Source organism: Chenopodium quinoa, unplaced genomic scaffold (assembly GCF_001683475.1).
Source record: "Chenopodium quinoa cultivar QQ74 unplaced genomic scaffold, ASM168347v1, whole genome shotgun sequence".
In the NCBI taxonomy this organism is placed as follows: domain Eukaryota; kingdom Viridiplantae; phylum Streptophyta; class Magnoliopsida; order Caryophyllales; family Amaranthaceae; genus Chenopodium; species Chenopodium quinoa.
In genome coordinates this window covers 970,018-983,383 of record NW_018743389.1, presented here as the reverse complement: position 1 = coordinate 983,383, position 13,366 = coordinate 970,018, and the positions used below count along the sequence as shown (strand labels likewise).

Below are 13,366 nucleotides of genomic sequence, written 5' to 3'. Positions count from 1 at the left end.
ATACGGTTGTGTGATAAAGAACATACTATGTTTGACAAAGAACATACCCATATATGTTTGATAATATGTTCTTTTATACTTATGTTCTTTAAATATGTTGATTAAACATGTTTTTTGGGTTTCAATAATATAAAGTATGTTCTTTGAATTTGGCTTGTATGTTCTTTGACGTAATGAGTGACGCACAATTTTTTTTTACTTTCTTATTATCATATATCATTTTTTTATTATCTTTTTTTTTTTTTTGAGTTTGATCCAAGTGTTCTTCGGGCATAAATTATATGTTCTTCACATTATAACTTATGTTTTTTTAACCTATGTTATTTTGAATTTTGAAATTTGAAAATGAAATCTTGAATTTTTTTTTTTAGTTGAAAATATTTTAGAGAAAAAAACTAAAATTATTATGGAAAGTTGAATTTTTGGAGAGTGAAAAAACTATTTTTGGGGAAATGATATATTTGGTAAAGATTTTTTCCGTTAATGTGCAATTTTTCATAAAATTTAATAAAGTTTTTATCACGTTCTTTTTGTAATGTCTTTATGGTCTTTAATAATGCATGTTCATTGTTAAACACAAACATGTTCTTATTCAAAAACCTACATGTTCTTTTTCAAACCTCTAAATGTTCTTTCCGCCTATTTTTTTATTTAACCGGGTGTACCATGAGCATGGTACACCCGGGTGCATAGATCATGCACTGAATAAAAATAGCTCATCAATTGGGCATAAGCACCCTATTTAAATAGTTCAATTTCCTGTGCATGAAAGAACAAATAAAATTATATAAATCATGCCATAATTATTTCTCACTATTCTTAACCAAATTAAACCATTAGTTTAATTAATTATGCTCAATTTCATATTTTAAATAAAACCATAGTCCATACTCAACATGTATTAAGTCTCATAGAATAATCACACTGAACCAACATGCTTAGAATAACATAAAGCAATTGTCACACAATGTTTTCAATCACAATTCAATTAATTCCAAACATATAAATTAAACTAGTTCCTACTTCCTAGCATATAACTACATACATACTTGATACCAAATAAATCATTCTTAACATGATATTACACATATTAAATATTCTCTATACGTGAACGTACCTCGAATATAATAGCAAAATCACTTCTACTTCAAAAAGCCACTTAGTTTGTACTCTCCTACAACTAATAGTTACCAATATGCATTAATAGTTATTCTCTAACAATTTTCAGCAATATGAACCAACTTTAAAACGCTTTAAAAGCCTTGTAAAATACTAAAAATTTATTAGAAGCCCTTAGTTTCATTCCACATTAATGGGTATTTTAATTTCATAAATCATAAGGGCTAAAATGACTCCAAATCTTAATCTATGAGCAATTTATGTGGCTACAAAAATAATGTCAAGCAAATCGAAACATAATATGTAAAACATGGCATTTACTTTATTTGTTGCCATATACAAGCTCAATTTAGACTTTTAAGAGCCAGAAAATCTCCCAGGCCAAAACCTATAATAGAAATTTTTCAACACATAAGTTTAAAAAAAAATTATTAAGTAGAGAGACCCTACTAAAGGTAATCGGGAAAAACACGTAACCCCGTTAATGGCAAGGTCACTGTATAGTTACTAATTGTACCAGAAGGTTACAGTGTGTAACTTCCAAAAAGAGAAGGCATAACTTGGAAAACACAATACTAGAAAATCACTACGTAGAATTTCCCCTTTTATTTATGTATAATGTAAAGTATACATTTTTCATACCCAAAGGATATATTAATCAGACTCAAATCAAGAATGTATGTCATTCCAATAGTAAATGAAGATGGATCGAAGAAATGAAAAAAGATCATTCATCACTATCAAAAGAACATCCTCTTCAACCTTAGAATATAAAACAAAAACAAAAATTAATATGTATAATAGAAATAATCTAAAAATACCTTTTTTCAATAATGAATTCGCCAATTATATCTCTTTATTATTAGATTAATTGAAACGATAAAATCAACTCCATAATTGCACGTTGAATCACTTTGACATTCGAAATTTAATAATAGCTATTGAATTTAAGGGTGAAAGTTCGATTTACAGTTTTGATTTTAGCCCAAGCTAAATCCAAATCGTATAAATTTGATTTGGGGTTTTTCAAACCGAAACCAGACCGAATTACTATTTGGTCAAAACCAAACAAAACGAAAATTTTGAGCCTTACGTTTTTTGCCTGATTTTTCACCTACTTTTTCGAAGCCTAATATCATTGATTTGTGAAACTCGAAAATAATTAACATGATCATTTTTCGAAGCTAATATGAGACAACAATATAATTAATAGCCAACATAACAATCCTTTTCTCCCTTTATCAATTAGCCAAACTAATTAATAATTCAACAAATTATGATATGAATCATATAACATGAAATTTAACAGGGAAACATGAAAGTCGATTTAAAATTTGCACGAAAACATGAATGATTCTTGCTCAATTAGCGAACTTAAGCCGATTTGAATATTTTGCGAAGATCGAATTGCAAAATGAGGACGACTCGGCGAGACTCAGTGAAGTGGAAATGGGAATTAGGGTTTTTCCATGTTTATATAGCTGGGATAATGGGCAGTTGGGCTTAATATTTGAGCTTATGTTTATAATTTAATTTTTAATTTCGATTTTCGGTTTGATTCGGTTTTAAATCGAATTCATTTTGCCCCTAATTGAATTTTTCTAATGAAACATCAATTTCCCTCTCCATACAAAAAATGAAATAATACCTCTCCTAAAAGATCTTATTAATATGGAATTTATATAACAAATTAATCTCTTAAATTAAGGAGATTTTTTCTTACACGTGTACTTTATATTTGTATGCAATTTTTTTTTTTTTTTTTTTTGGAAATTTTTTCATAAAAAATCCTTTTAAAGCAACTTTTTCATCAGGAAAAACTTATAAAAATTTATTGGCAACTAAAAACCTAATTCTAATATTTTTTTTTTTTTAAAGACAACCAAGGGTCAGCTTCCGGCATCGACTTGGTCTTTTCCGGCGTTGACCCCCCATGTGCAGGTCATGTGACCTTTCTTTTATTGATCTTACCCCCTTTCTTCTAATTCCCCTCTAATTTTCCTCTTTTACTCTCTCATTTCAAATCCTCTCCTTTCTTATTAGGGGTCGTTTGGTTGGGCGTATTTAACAAAGGGAAAGGGAATCAACTGCCATGAATCCCTTTATTGATGTTTAATAGGCATATTCAATCATTCCCTTTACCCCTCTCATTACCCCATTTTCCTCTATTTTCATTCCTTACCCCCCCCCCCCAAGGGAATCACTCTAACCCCCAAACTCCTCTTCACCCAACTACCTGGACCAACTTTGTAACTACCTTGATCACCCTCGAAACACCAACTGCCCACTAACACCACCGCCCAACCACCACTAGAACCATCGCCTAGCCACCAACAATTGCCGACACACTGACGCCACCACCCAGCCACCACCGAAACTACCCAAAACCACCCAGCCACCACCGAAACTACCCAAAACCACCCAGCCACGTTCACCACCCATTACCCACGAAATCATCACAACCACCACAAAAACCACCCAAAAAACAACCGGCCTGCGAGGAAGAGGAAGTGCGGCTTTGAGGGTGGTTGGGAAGGGTTTCGAGGGTGGTTGGGAAGGGTTTTGAGGGTGGCTGGGTGGTTGGGGAAGGGTTTTTAGGGGTTTTCGAGGGTGGGGGAAGATTTTCGAGGGAGAAAAAGCTGTTTGGGAGGAGAGGAAGTGCGGCGAGGGGTGGCCAGGTACGGCGAGGGGCGGGGTGGCTGGAGAAGTGGGATAGTGAAGAAAGAGGGGTTTGTGTAGTGGTGGTAGTGGTGTGGTGGTAATGTGGTGGATCTGATTCTCTTTGATTTTTAAAACAAATAACACACTAAATTTGAGGGATTTTCATTCCTTTCTCTTTCATTACCTTTGTTCATTCCATTCCGATTACCCCCTGCGAACTAAACGACCCCTTATTATGTTGTTCTCTCAATTGAAGATCTTTCAAACAAGGTAGTTTGGATTAATTTCAGTTATTGTGTTTGGCAATTAATTTCGACCAAGGATACTCTTAGGTTGTTTTGTATGTAATTCTTGGCCATTTCATCAAATTTGGAGGTAATTTAAAAAATTAGGGTTTCTTGCTCCTTTTTGAATTTGCACCAACAACAATTGTTTCTCTCAATTATGAAGCATCCATGGCTCCATTGAAGGATATCATATGTGACTTTGTAATTGCCCCCCCTAGCTTCTTAGAACATGACTTTGCTACCTTTCTTGCTTCCTTCCTTGCTTTGTTCTTAACCACGGGAAAGCAATTGTAGCAAAATTTCAGCAAAAAATACCCAAAAAAGGAAAGAAACACATTTTAACACAATGCATTAAGTAAACTTAGGGTGGGTTTAAATTTACTTCACTTCACATCTTCATTGATTAATTTGCAGGTAGAGGATGACACTATGGTAGAGAATAGGTTAAAGATGATTTACTACCACTTTTTTTAAGAAAGGAGAAAGAAGAAGGGTTTAATTAAAGAGGATTTGAAATGAGAGAGTGAAAGAGGGAGATTAGGGGGGAATTAGAAGAAAGGTGGTGGGATTAGTAAAATAAGGCTCACGTGTCCCGCACATGGAGGTCAACACCGAAAAAGTCCAAGTAAATGTCGGAAAGTGACCCTTGGTTGTTTTTAACAAAAAAAAAAAAAAAAAAAAAAAAAAAAAAAAAAAAAAAAAATTAGAATCAGGTTTTTAGTTGTCAAATTTTTTTTATAAGGTTTAACCTGACAAAAAAATTGCTTTAAAAGGTTTTTTCTAATAAAATTTCCTATATTTTTATGCGCGTTTTAAAAACCAAATTTGGGTGTATGATGAAATTTTCAAGTAAAAGCAATTGGATGGTTTGAGTAATGAATTTGATTAACAATTTTCTAGAAGCCATTTAAAACTTTATTTTAATAATGGTCTTAAATTTATTAGCTGGAGCCATTACCAAAAGCAATTGCTTTGAAGGTTGATAATAAAACAAATAATGTTCCTTATGTTAGAAGATAAATATGAATGCCTATAATTATTTGATTTGATTTCACAATGTTCACACAAGTCCAAAGACTTGTGAACTTGTGTGGCATTATATGTAAAACTCTTGGCTATATAAGCCATGTTACCGGAGCAATATACATAATCAATTTCTCCATCTTCTCTTACTCCTTTATAAAACTTTCTATCGGTAAAACTTTAACACGTTATCAGCACCAGTTTTCAGTCAGGTATATTTATACCTACTTATAAGAATTTATAACAAAATAATACTATCTACTTCTAACTGTTTCGAGGAGTATGCTCTATAGTTGCCCATATTTGGGATCCTCTATAACAGAAACTCAAACATTTACTATATATACCTCAAAAAAACAACGGTGAAAGTTCTCTTACTTGTGAATTTACTACTATCATCTTTTGTTTATTCATGTTGATGTTTCTTTGTTTGATCCATGTTGATATTACATACTCATTTTACGTAAATTTTTATCTTAGTTATTATAATTGCTAAGTAGTAGCTTTGCATGCATATTATTATTAACTAGATTAACAAAAAGATGCAGCCTTTTTATACTTATTATTTTTCTTACTTTTACATACTTTTTTGTGTTTCTTTCCGTTTTCGAACCCATGATCTTTAATAGATATTAGGGCTCTCGGACCACTATGGCTTGCATTCCCAGTGTGATAACCTTTTACAATTATAAATATATATATATATGGACCATAATTTTATGCCAGTACGTTAGACTATTATATGATATTTTTACAGTTGTACAGAACAGTAACGGATAAACCTACCTCTATAAAAGACGGATTTTTCCCCCAATTTCACCACAAATCCTTTATCTCTTCCCACTTTTTATCCAAAAATCACCTAAAAAAAAAAAATTTCACCCCCTTCTTCTCCGATATGTTCCCCGACGACGGCAACCAAAACACCCACAACTTCACTTTTGAAGAAGATTTAAGGAAGATAAAACAATATTTCCTTCTAATTACGGCACTTGTAGTTCTATTAGTAGCAATATTAATTTTTGTCATTATGTATAAGTAAAACTCACTTATTTTGTCGTTTTAGTATATTAAAAGCTTGTTTTTGTTTTATTATGTTGTTTGTTGTTATTAATCATCATTGTATAATATTACCGTTATCATTATAATTATTGTTACTACTGTCATTGTTGTCGTTTTGCTGTTTTTTTTGCAACTAACATGATTATAATTTATCTAATCATATAATTACTCACAATAATAAACCAAGGGGGAGAAAAGACTATATTATTTATGGTTTATTATTATTAAATTTAATTATCACGTGTCTTATTAACTTAATTATAAATATGGAAGAACTAAACATGTGAGTTGTACATATAATTTTTTATTATAATCTAATTATCACGAAATTTGTTGTAGCTAAAATGGGAGACCTTATGAAAAGACAGTTCAGCATCTTAGATTTATCTGGAAAGAAATTTCTGGAATGGAAAGTGGATGCAATGATGAATTTGAAAGCTCAAGGTTTGGAGCACACTGTTAAAGAAAATAAAAGTCCCTCTGGTCAAACAACTGATGCTACCTCTTCTGCAATGACGGTTGAAAAACCTATCACTGAACAAGATAAGGCAAAAGCCTTAGTGTTGTTAAGGCATCATTTACATGAAGGCCTTAAAACTGAGTACATAATGGTTGAAGATCCCAAAGAATTATGGGATTGCCTTAATGAAAGATTTGGACACCACAAAAGGGTGCTCCTGCCTAAGGCATTATTTGATTGGACAAATTTACGGTTCCAGGATTTCAAATCTGTAATTGATTATAATTCAACCATACATGAGATAGTGTCTATATTGAGATACTGTGATCATCCGGTTACAGATGAACAGATGATTGAAAAAACACTCACTACCTTTCATGCAAGTAACATACTGTTTCAAGAACAGTATCGTGAAAGAGGTTTTAAAAAGTTCAATGAATTAATGAGTATATTACTTGTTGCGGAACAAAATAGTGAACTTTTGTTGAAAAATCATAACCTGAGACCAACTGGGTCTTTGGCCACTCATCATGAGGCAAATGCAACAAATTCCTATCCACCCGAGTCAAATGCTACAAGAAGAGGTGGACGTGGAAATTACAATGGCCGTGGAAGAGGCCGTGGAAATTATCGCGGACGCGGCCGTGGTCGTGGTAGAAATAATTTTCAAAGAAACAGTAATTTCAAAAATTTTGAAAAACAGAAGGGACAGTCATCTGGAAGCCACAAACAAACTCCTTCGAAAGGAAAAGACACATGCTACAGATGTGGCATGACAGGACATTGGGGACGTACTTGTCGAACGGCCAAACATTTGGTAGACCTTTACCAGGCTTCTGTAAAAGGCAAAGAGAAAAATGCAGAAGCAAATTATGTTAATGAGGAAAATGCTCCTTGTCCCAGCCTTGATGTGTCTGATTATTTCATGGATAATGCTGAAATTGGAAATGATTTCATTCTTGGAGAAAACAACAATACTTAGGTTTCTCATCTACTAATGTAACATATGCTATGTTTTAATGTATTTTCTTAGTTCCCTGTATTTTAAATTTCTAGTCATGTACTTTAAATCTCTATCATCAATCAAAGTTTGTATGATATTATTCTAAACTAATCTCAAATTTATTTTATGAAGATATGGATCTACCTGAAGTTAGTTCCGAATATCAATGCCTTTTGGACAGTGGAACAACACATACTATCTTAAAAGATAGAAAATATTTTTCACAACTAAAGTTGTTTCAAGCAAATGTAAACACCATTTCCGGGTCAGCTAAATTAATTGAAGGATCTGGAAAGGCTTGTATAATGCTTCCAAATGGAACAAAATTAATAATCAATAATGCTTTATATTCGAGTAAATCTCGAAGAAATCTCATAAGCTTTAAAGATGTACGCCAAAATGGCTATCATCTAGAAACAATGACAATAGATAAAAAAGAGTATATATGCCTCACGGCAGAAAAACATGGCAAGAAACATATATATGAGAAATTGCCAGCATACTCTTCGGGGTTATATCGTATAAACATACGACCCGTGGAAATCAATATGGTATCTAACCAGAAGTTAGATGAAAAACATTTGATTATTTTATGGCATGATCGTTTGGGACATCCAGCAACTGGGATGATGCAAAGAATAATAGCACATTCAGTTGGACATTCAATAAGAAATGTCAAAATTCCCCGATCAGATGAATTAACATGCTCTGCATGTTCACTTGGCAAACTAATAATAAGGCCATCTATGAACAAAATTGCTACTGAATCTCCAAAATTCTTGGAAAGAATTCAGGGAGACATATGTGGGCCAATTAATCCAGCATGTGGACCATTTCGATATTTCATGGTTTTAATTGATGCCTCTACACGATGGTCACATGTTAGTCTACTTTCAAGTAGAAATGTTGCCTTAGCAAAATTACTTGCCCAAATCATCAAATTAAGAGCACAATTCCCAGATCATACAATAAAGAAAATAAGACTTGACAATGCTGGGGAATTTACATCCCAAACATTTAATGATTATTGTATGTCAATTGGAATTGATGTTGAACACCCAGTAGCTCATGTTCATACACAAAATGGTCTAGCTGAATCACTAATTAAGAGATTACAATTGATTGCAAGACCATTATTAATGAGGTCAAGATTGCCATCATCTGCTTGGGGACATGCTATAATACATGCAGCAGCGCTAATTAGATTGAGACCTACAGCTTATCATAAATTCTCACCACTACAACTTGTTTGTGGTCGAGAACCAAGTATCTCACATCTAAAAATCTTTGGTTGTGCTGTATATGTTCCCATTGCTCCACCCCAACGAACAAAAATGGGTCCACAAAGAAGGCTGGGAATTTATGTCGGGTTTGAATCCCCCTCTATAATTAAATACCTTGAACCATTGACTGGTGACTTATTTACGGCTAGATTTGCGGACTGTCACTTTAATGAAACAGTATTCCCAGCCTTAGGGGGAGAGAAAGTGGACCCACATAAGAAAGAAATTGAACTCATTTGGAATGCAACACAACTGTTGATGTTAGACCCACGAACAAATATGTGTGAACAAGAAGTTAAGAAAATTGTTCATTTACAAAGTGTTGCAAATCAATTGCCTGATGCATTTGTAGACACAAAGAAGGTGACAAATCACATATACCAGCAGAAAATGCCCCTGCACGTATTGAAATCCCAACTGGTAATAAGGCCATAGAAAATGAATCTCAGGCACGCAGAAAGCGTGGAAGACCACTTGGTTCAAAAGATTCTAAGCCAAGAAAATTGAAAAGATTGGATGGAATAGAAAATGAGACTAATGATGTTCCCCCGTCAGAAGGTCAAGAAAAACCAAATGTGGATGAAAGTAAAGAAAATGATGATAATCCAAAAGGGGACGAACAAGAAGACAACCCTACGGGGAATGAACAAGATGTTCAAAACATCGATAACAATGAAATTTCAATGAATTACGTCTCTACAAAGACTCAGTGGAATAGGAAAGATGTTATCGTTAATGAAACATTTGCAAATTCCATCGCAATCGACATCGTGTCTGATGAAAATGATGTTGAACCAAGAACTATAGAAGAATGTCGACGTAGGAGTGATTGGCCAAAGTGGAAGGAGGCAATGTTGGCTGAGTTAAAGTCACTTGAAAAACGAGAAGTTTTTGGGAAGATAACCCTTACACCAGCAGGTGTAAAACCCGTTGGATACAAATGGGTATTTGTAAGAAAACGTAATGAGAAAAATGAAATAGTTAGATACAAGGCAAGACTTGTAACCCAAGGATTTTCTCAAATTCCAGGGATTGATTATGAAGAAACATATTCTCTAGTGGTTGATGCAACTACATTAAGATTTCTGGTAAGTTTGACAGTCACAAAAGGACTGCAAATGCGATTAATGGATGTAGTGACTGCGTATTTGTATGGGTCACTCGGTACGGACATTTACATGAAAGTCCCCGAAGGACTAAAACTACCAGAAAACCACAAGCCTAGACAACTGCTTTCCATAAAACTAAAAAGGTCACTATAAGGATTGAAACAATCTGGAAGGATGTGGTACAACCGTCTGAGTGAATACCTTATGAGAGAAGGATTCAAAAACAACCAAGTTAGTCCCTGTGTTTTCATAAAGCGATCACAATCAGGATTCGCTATCATTGCAGTTTATGTTGATGATTTAAATATCATCGGAACCCCAAATGAACTCGAGAAAACTGCAAAATACTTGATGAAAGAATTTGAGATGAAAGACCTTGGGAAAACTAAATTTTGCCTTGGACTACAAATTGAGCACTTGAGTCATGGCATTTTTGTCCATCAATCAAACTATACAGAAAGAGTTTTGAAACGTTTCTTCATGGACAAAGCAACCCCAACCAACTTCCCAATGGTTGTTCGTTCTTTGAATATGAAAAATGATCCATTCAAACCTCGAGAAGAAAATGAAGAGATTCTGGGTCCAGAAGTACCATACTTAAGTGCAATTGGAACCTTAATGTACTTAGCTAACAATACTAGACCCGACATAGCTTTCTCTGTGAATTTGTTAGCCAGGCACAGCAATGCACCAACATATAGGCATTGGAAGGGAGTTCGACACTTACTCCGGTACCTACGAGGGACACAAGACCTTGGTTTATATTACCAACCAAAACAAGATGCTGCTCTCATTGGGTATGCAGACGCTGGATACTTATCAGATCCTCAAAATGCCAAGTCACAAAATGGATATGTATTCACTTATGGCGGCACTGCAATATCATGGAAATCAACAAAGCAGACATTGACCGCGACATCATCAAATCATGCAGAGTTGATAGCCCTCTATGAAGCAGGACGGGAATGTGTGTGGCTGAGGTCGATGATCAGTAATATCCAAAAGGAGTGTGGAATGAACGCAATAACAGAAGACCCAACCATCATCTTTGAAGACAATACAGCATGTATCGCTCAAGTAACTGAAGGATATATTAAGGGAGATAAAACGAAACATATTGCCCCAAAACTGTTCTTCACACATGATCTGCAAAAGGACGAGGAAATAAATATCCAGCAAATTCAGTCTTGTGAAAATCTTGCCGACCTTTTCACCAAATCACTTCCTTCGAAGAAATTTGAACAGTTAGTTCACAAAATCGGAATGCGACATCTTCGTGAACTATGCTGAGATCAGGGGGAGTATTATATGTACTGCACTCTTTTTCCCTTCGATCAGATTTTTATGCCACCGGGTTTTTCCTGACAAGGTTTTTAACGAGGCAGTATACCAAAGCATATAATACTATATCGTTGTACTCTTTTTCCCTAGCTATGGTATTTACCCCATAAGGGTTTTACCTAGCAAGGTTTTTAATGAGGCAACAAATACCTTTCTGTATAATAAGTATGGGCAGGGGGAGATACTTTTCCCATAAATTATATCCAGCGCAAAAGATACTTTTATTGACAAGGCCACGATTGAAGATCTCAACAGGATTTATTTGGTTCCCTAAAATATGGTTTTATATTAGCCAACAGTAACAAAGAAGAAATAAATATTCTCTGTAATCTTAATTTATGTCACCGAATAATAGTTAATTTTCGTCAACTTTTAATCACCCGTACTGATTGTAAGGATCTTCGATGAAAAAGATGTTTTATCGCATTTTTAAAATGGGAAAAGAAGTTTTACCACTAAGCCGTGTACAATTAATTTTAATGATGTCACGAGTAGTTTTGACCTTCCTAAGTTTGTACAAATAAGTTTTTTCTTTTTTTTTTTTTTTTTTTAACAAGTACAAAGAAGTTTTTTCATGTTCAGTAATTGAAATTTATTGATTGTTCCGATTATTCTAATAAGATTTGGTAAAGGTTACAAGAAAAATAAGCGAGTACTTCAAAATCTTGCACAAAAGAGCAAAAATTCATTGTTAATGTCATTGCAAATTATTCACTTAGGTCTGAATATATACAATTACAGATCTAAAAAGAGGATTCATGAACAAAAATTCCTCTCAAACAATCTAAAAGAATATTGTCGCGAATAAAAATTAACACCTCTAATTTCGATTATGACTAGTAAAGAAAATTCACATCTAAAATTTTGTTTGATGATACACCATGTACTAATTGGGCCATTTCAAAAGCCAATATAATCTCCGATTACCTTCAATCCAATCCATTCTATGGATCAACCCGAAAAACCCATGTAAATTCCGTCGATACTGATTAGCCACAAGGTTGCGTGCATCTTAACCTCCTCGAACCATTCCGAAAGCCCAATCTCCAATTCAAGTCAAACATCTTGAAATTCTATTGATCTCATCCAAAACTCCAACATAATATGAAATTTATATGCATCTTTGGCATAAATTTTGAGCATCAGAATACCAAGTTAACAACCTTCTATGTTGCTGAAACTTGCAAAAATCCTTAACTTTGCTCTTCAACAAATGGGGTTTTAGCTTATCAACATCAGATAATTGCACAGGTTTCAAGAAGAATTCCTCTGCTCCTTCAGCCAAACACCTGTTAATTCTTGCAGGAATATTTTCTGAAGACATAATTACAACCGGAATATCCCTAAATCTTTCTGATTCCTTGATTTTCCTCAATAATTCATACCCTGTCATTCCTGGCATTGAGTAATCTGTGATTATCATGTTAACCTTGTTTGCTAATGATTCGTCGAAACTTCCTTGATTTCCTCTCAAACCCAGAAATTCTAGAGCCTTGTTTGGTGAATCGACTGCGGTAACTGCAAATAATAAGGAATTCAAAGGTTAGACAATATGAACAAACAAACACGAAATAAAGAAATTCTTATACGTGACTCGCCACACCATTTAATAAAGTTTAGAAAAATTAAAGTACCTTGAAATGAGGAAGTTTTGAGGAGTCTCTCAATCAATTTCCTATCAATGATGCTGTCATCAACGGCAAGAACATGAAATTGGGTATCCATAGATTATGATTTTATCTTCCAACTTGAGCTTTTACGACGAATGAAATGAAGTGTAACACTTAAAAAAACAGAGGACGGAAAAATAGTAAAGGCAAAGAAGAGAAAGTAAAGAGAGAATGAGAATAGGAATGATGGAAATAAGGTTGTGTGTTGGAGGGTTTTATTTAAGAGGGAAAGAAAAATAATGATTCAGGAGATTTGGATAGTTGAGGAAAGAGATTCGAAGGGATACGTAGGAGGATCTGCGGGATTTCTTTTGTCGGCTTATTTTATTTTGTGGGGTCGATTAAATT

General features: G+C 34.0%; 2 protein-coding genes across 2 annotated transcripts; one reads left to right on the top strand and one right to left on the bottom strand.

The window, feature by feature from the left end:
* Window positions 1-6,496: 6,496 nt before the first annotated feature.
* Window positions 6,497-7,594, top strand: LOC110738318. Its single transcript, XM_021918680.1, has 2 exons — window positions 6,497-7,147; window positions 7,316-7,594. The coding sequence occupies exons 1-2, from the start codon at window positions 6,497-6,499 to the stop codon at window positions 7,592-7,594; spliced, it is 930 nt and encodes a 309-aa protein (XP_021774372.1).
* A 4,407-nt stretch (window positions 7,595-12,001) lies between these two features.
* Window positions 12,002-13,279, bottom strand: LOC110738389 (two-component response regulator ORR10-like). Its single transcript, XM_021918771.1, has 2 exons — window positions 12,983-13,279; window positions 12,002-12,866 (listed from the first exon to the last, which is right to left on the bottom strand). Exons 1-2 carry the CDS (start codon window positions 13,071-13,073, stop codon window positions 12,460-12,462), a joined length of 498 nt encoding a protein of 165 aa, XP_021774463.1. The 5' UTR covers window positions 13,074-13,279; the 3' UTR covers window positions 12,002-12,459.
* Between the last annotated feature and the right edge of the window lie 87 nt (window positions 13,280-13,366).

What these genes read in the sequence shown, in the direction of transcription:
- LOC110738389 (XM_021918771.1), bottom strand. Translation starts at nt 13,073, where the DNA reads ATGGATACCCAATTTCATGTTCTTGCCGTTGATGACAGCATCATTGAT. An exon ending in CAAAACTTCCTCATTTCAAG is followed by an intron (nt 12,867 to 12,982) that starts GTACTTTAATTT and finishes TATTATTTGCAG; the next exon opens with TTACCGCAGTCGATTCACCA.
- LOC110738318 (XM_021918680.1), top strand. Translation starts at nt 6,497, where the DNA reads ATGGGAGACCTTATGAAAAGACAGTTCAGCATCTTAGATTTATCTGGA. An exon ending in CTTTGGCCACTCATCATGAG is followed by an intron (nt 7,148 to 7,315) that starts GCAAATGCAACA and finishes TTTGAAAAACAG; the next exon opens with AAGGGACAGTCATCTGGAAG.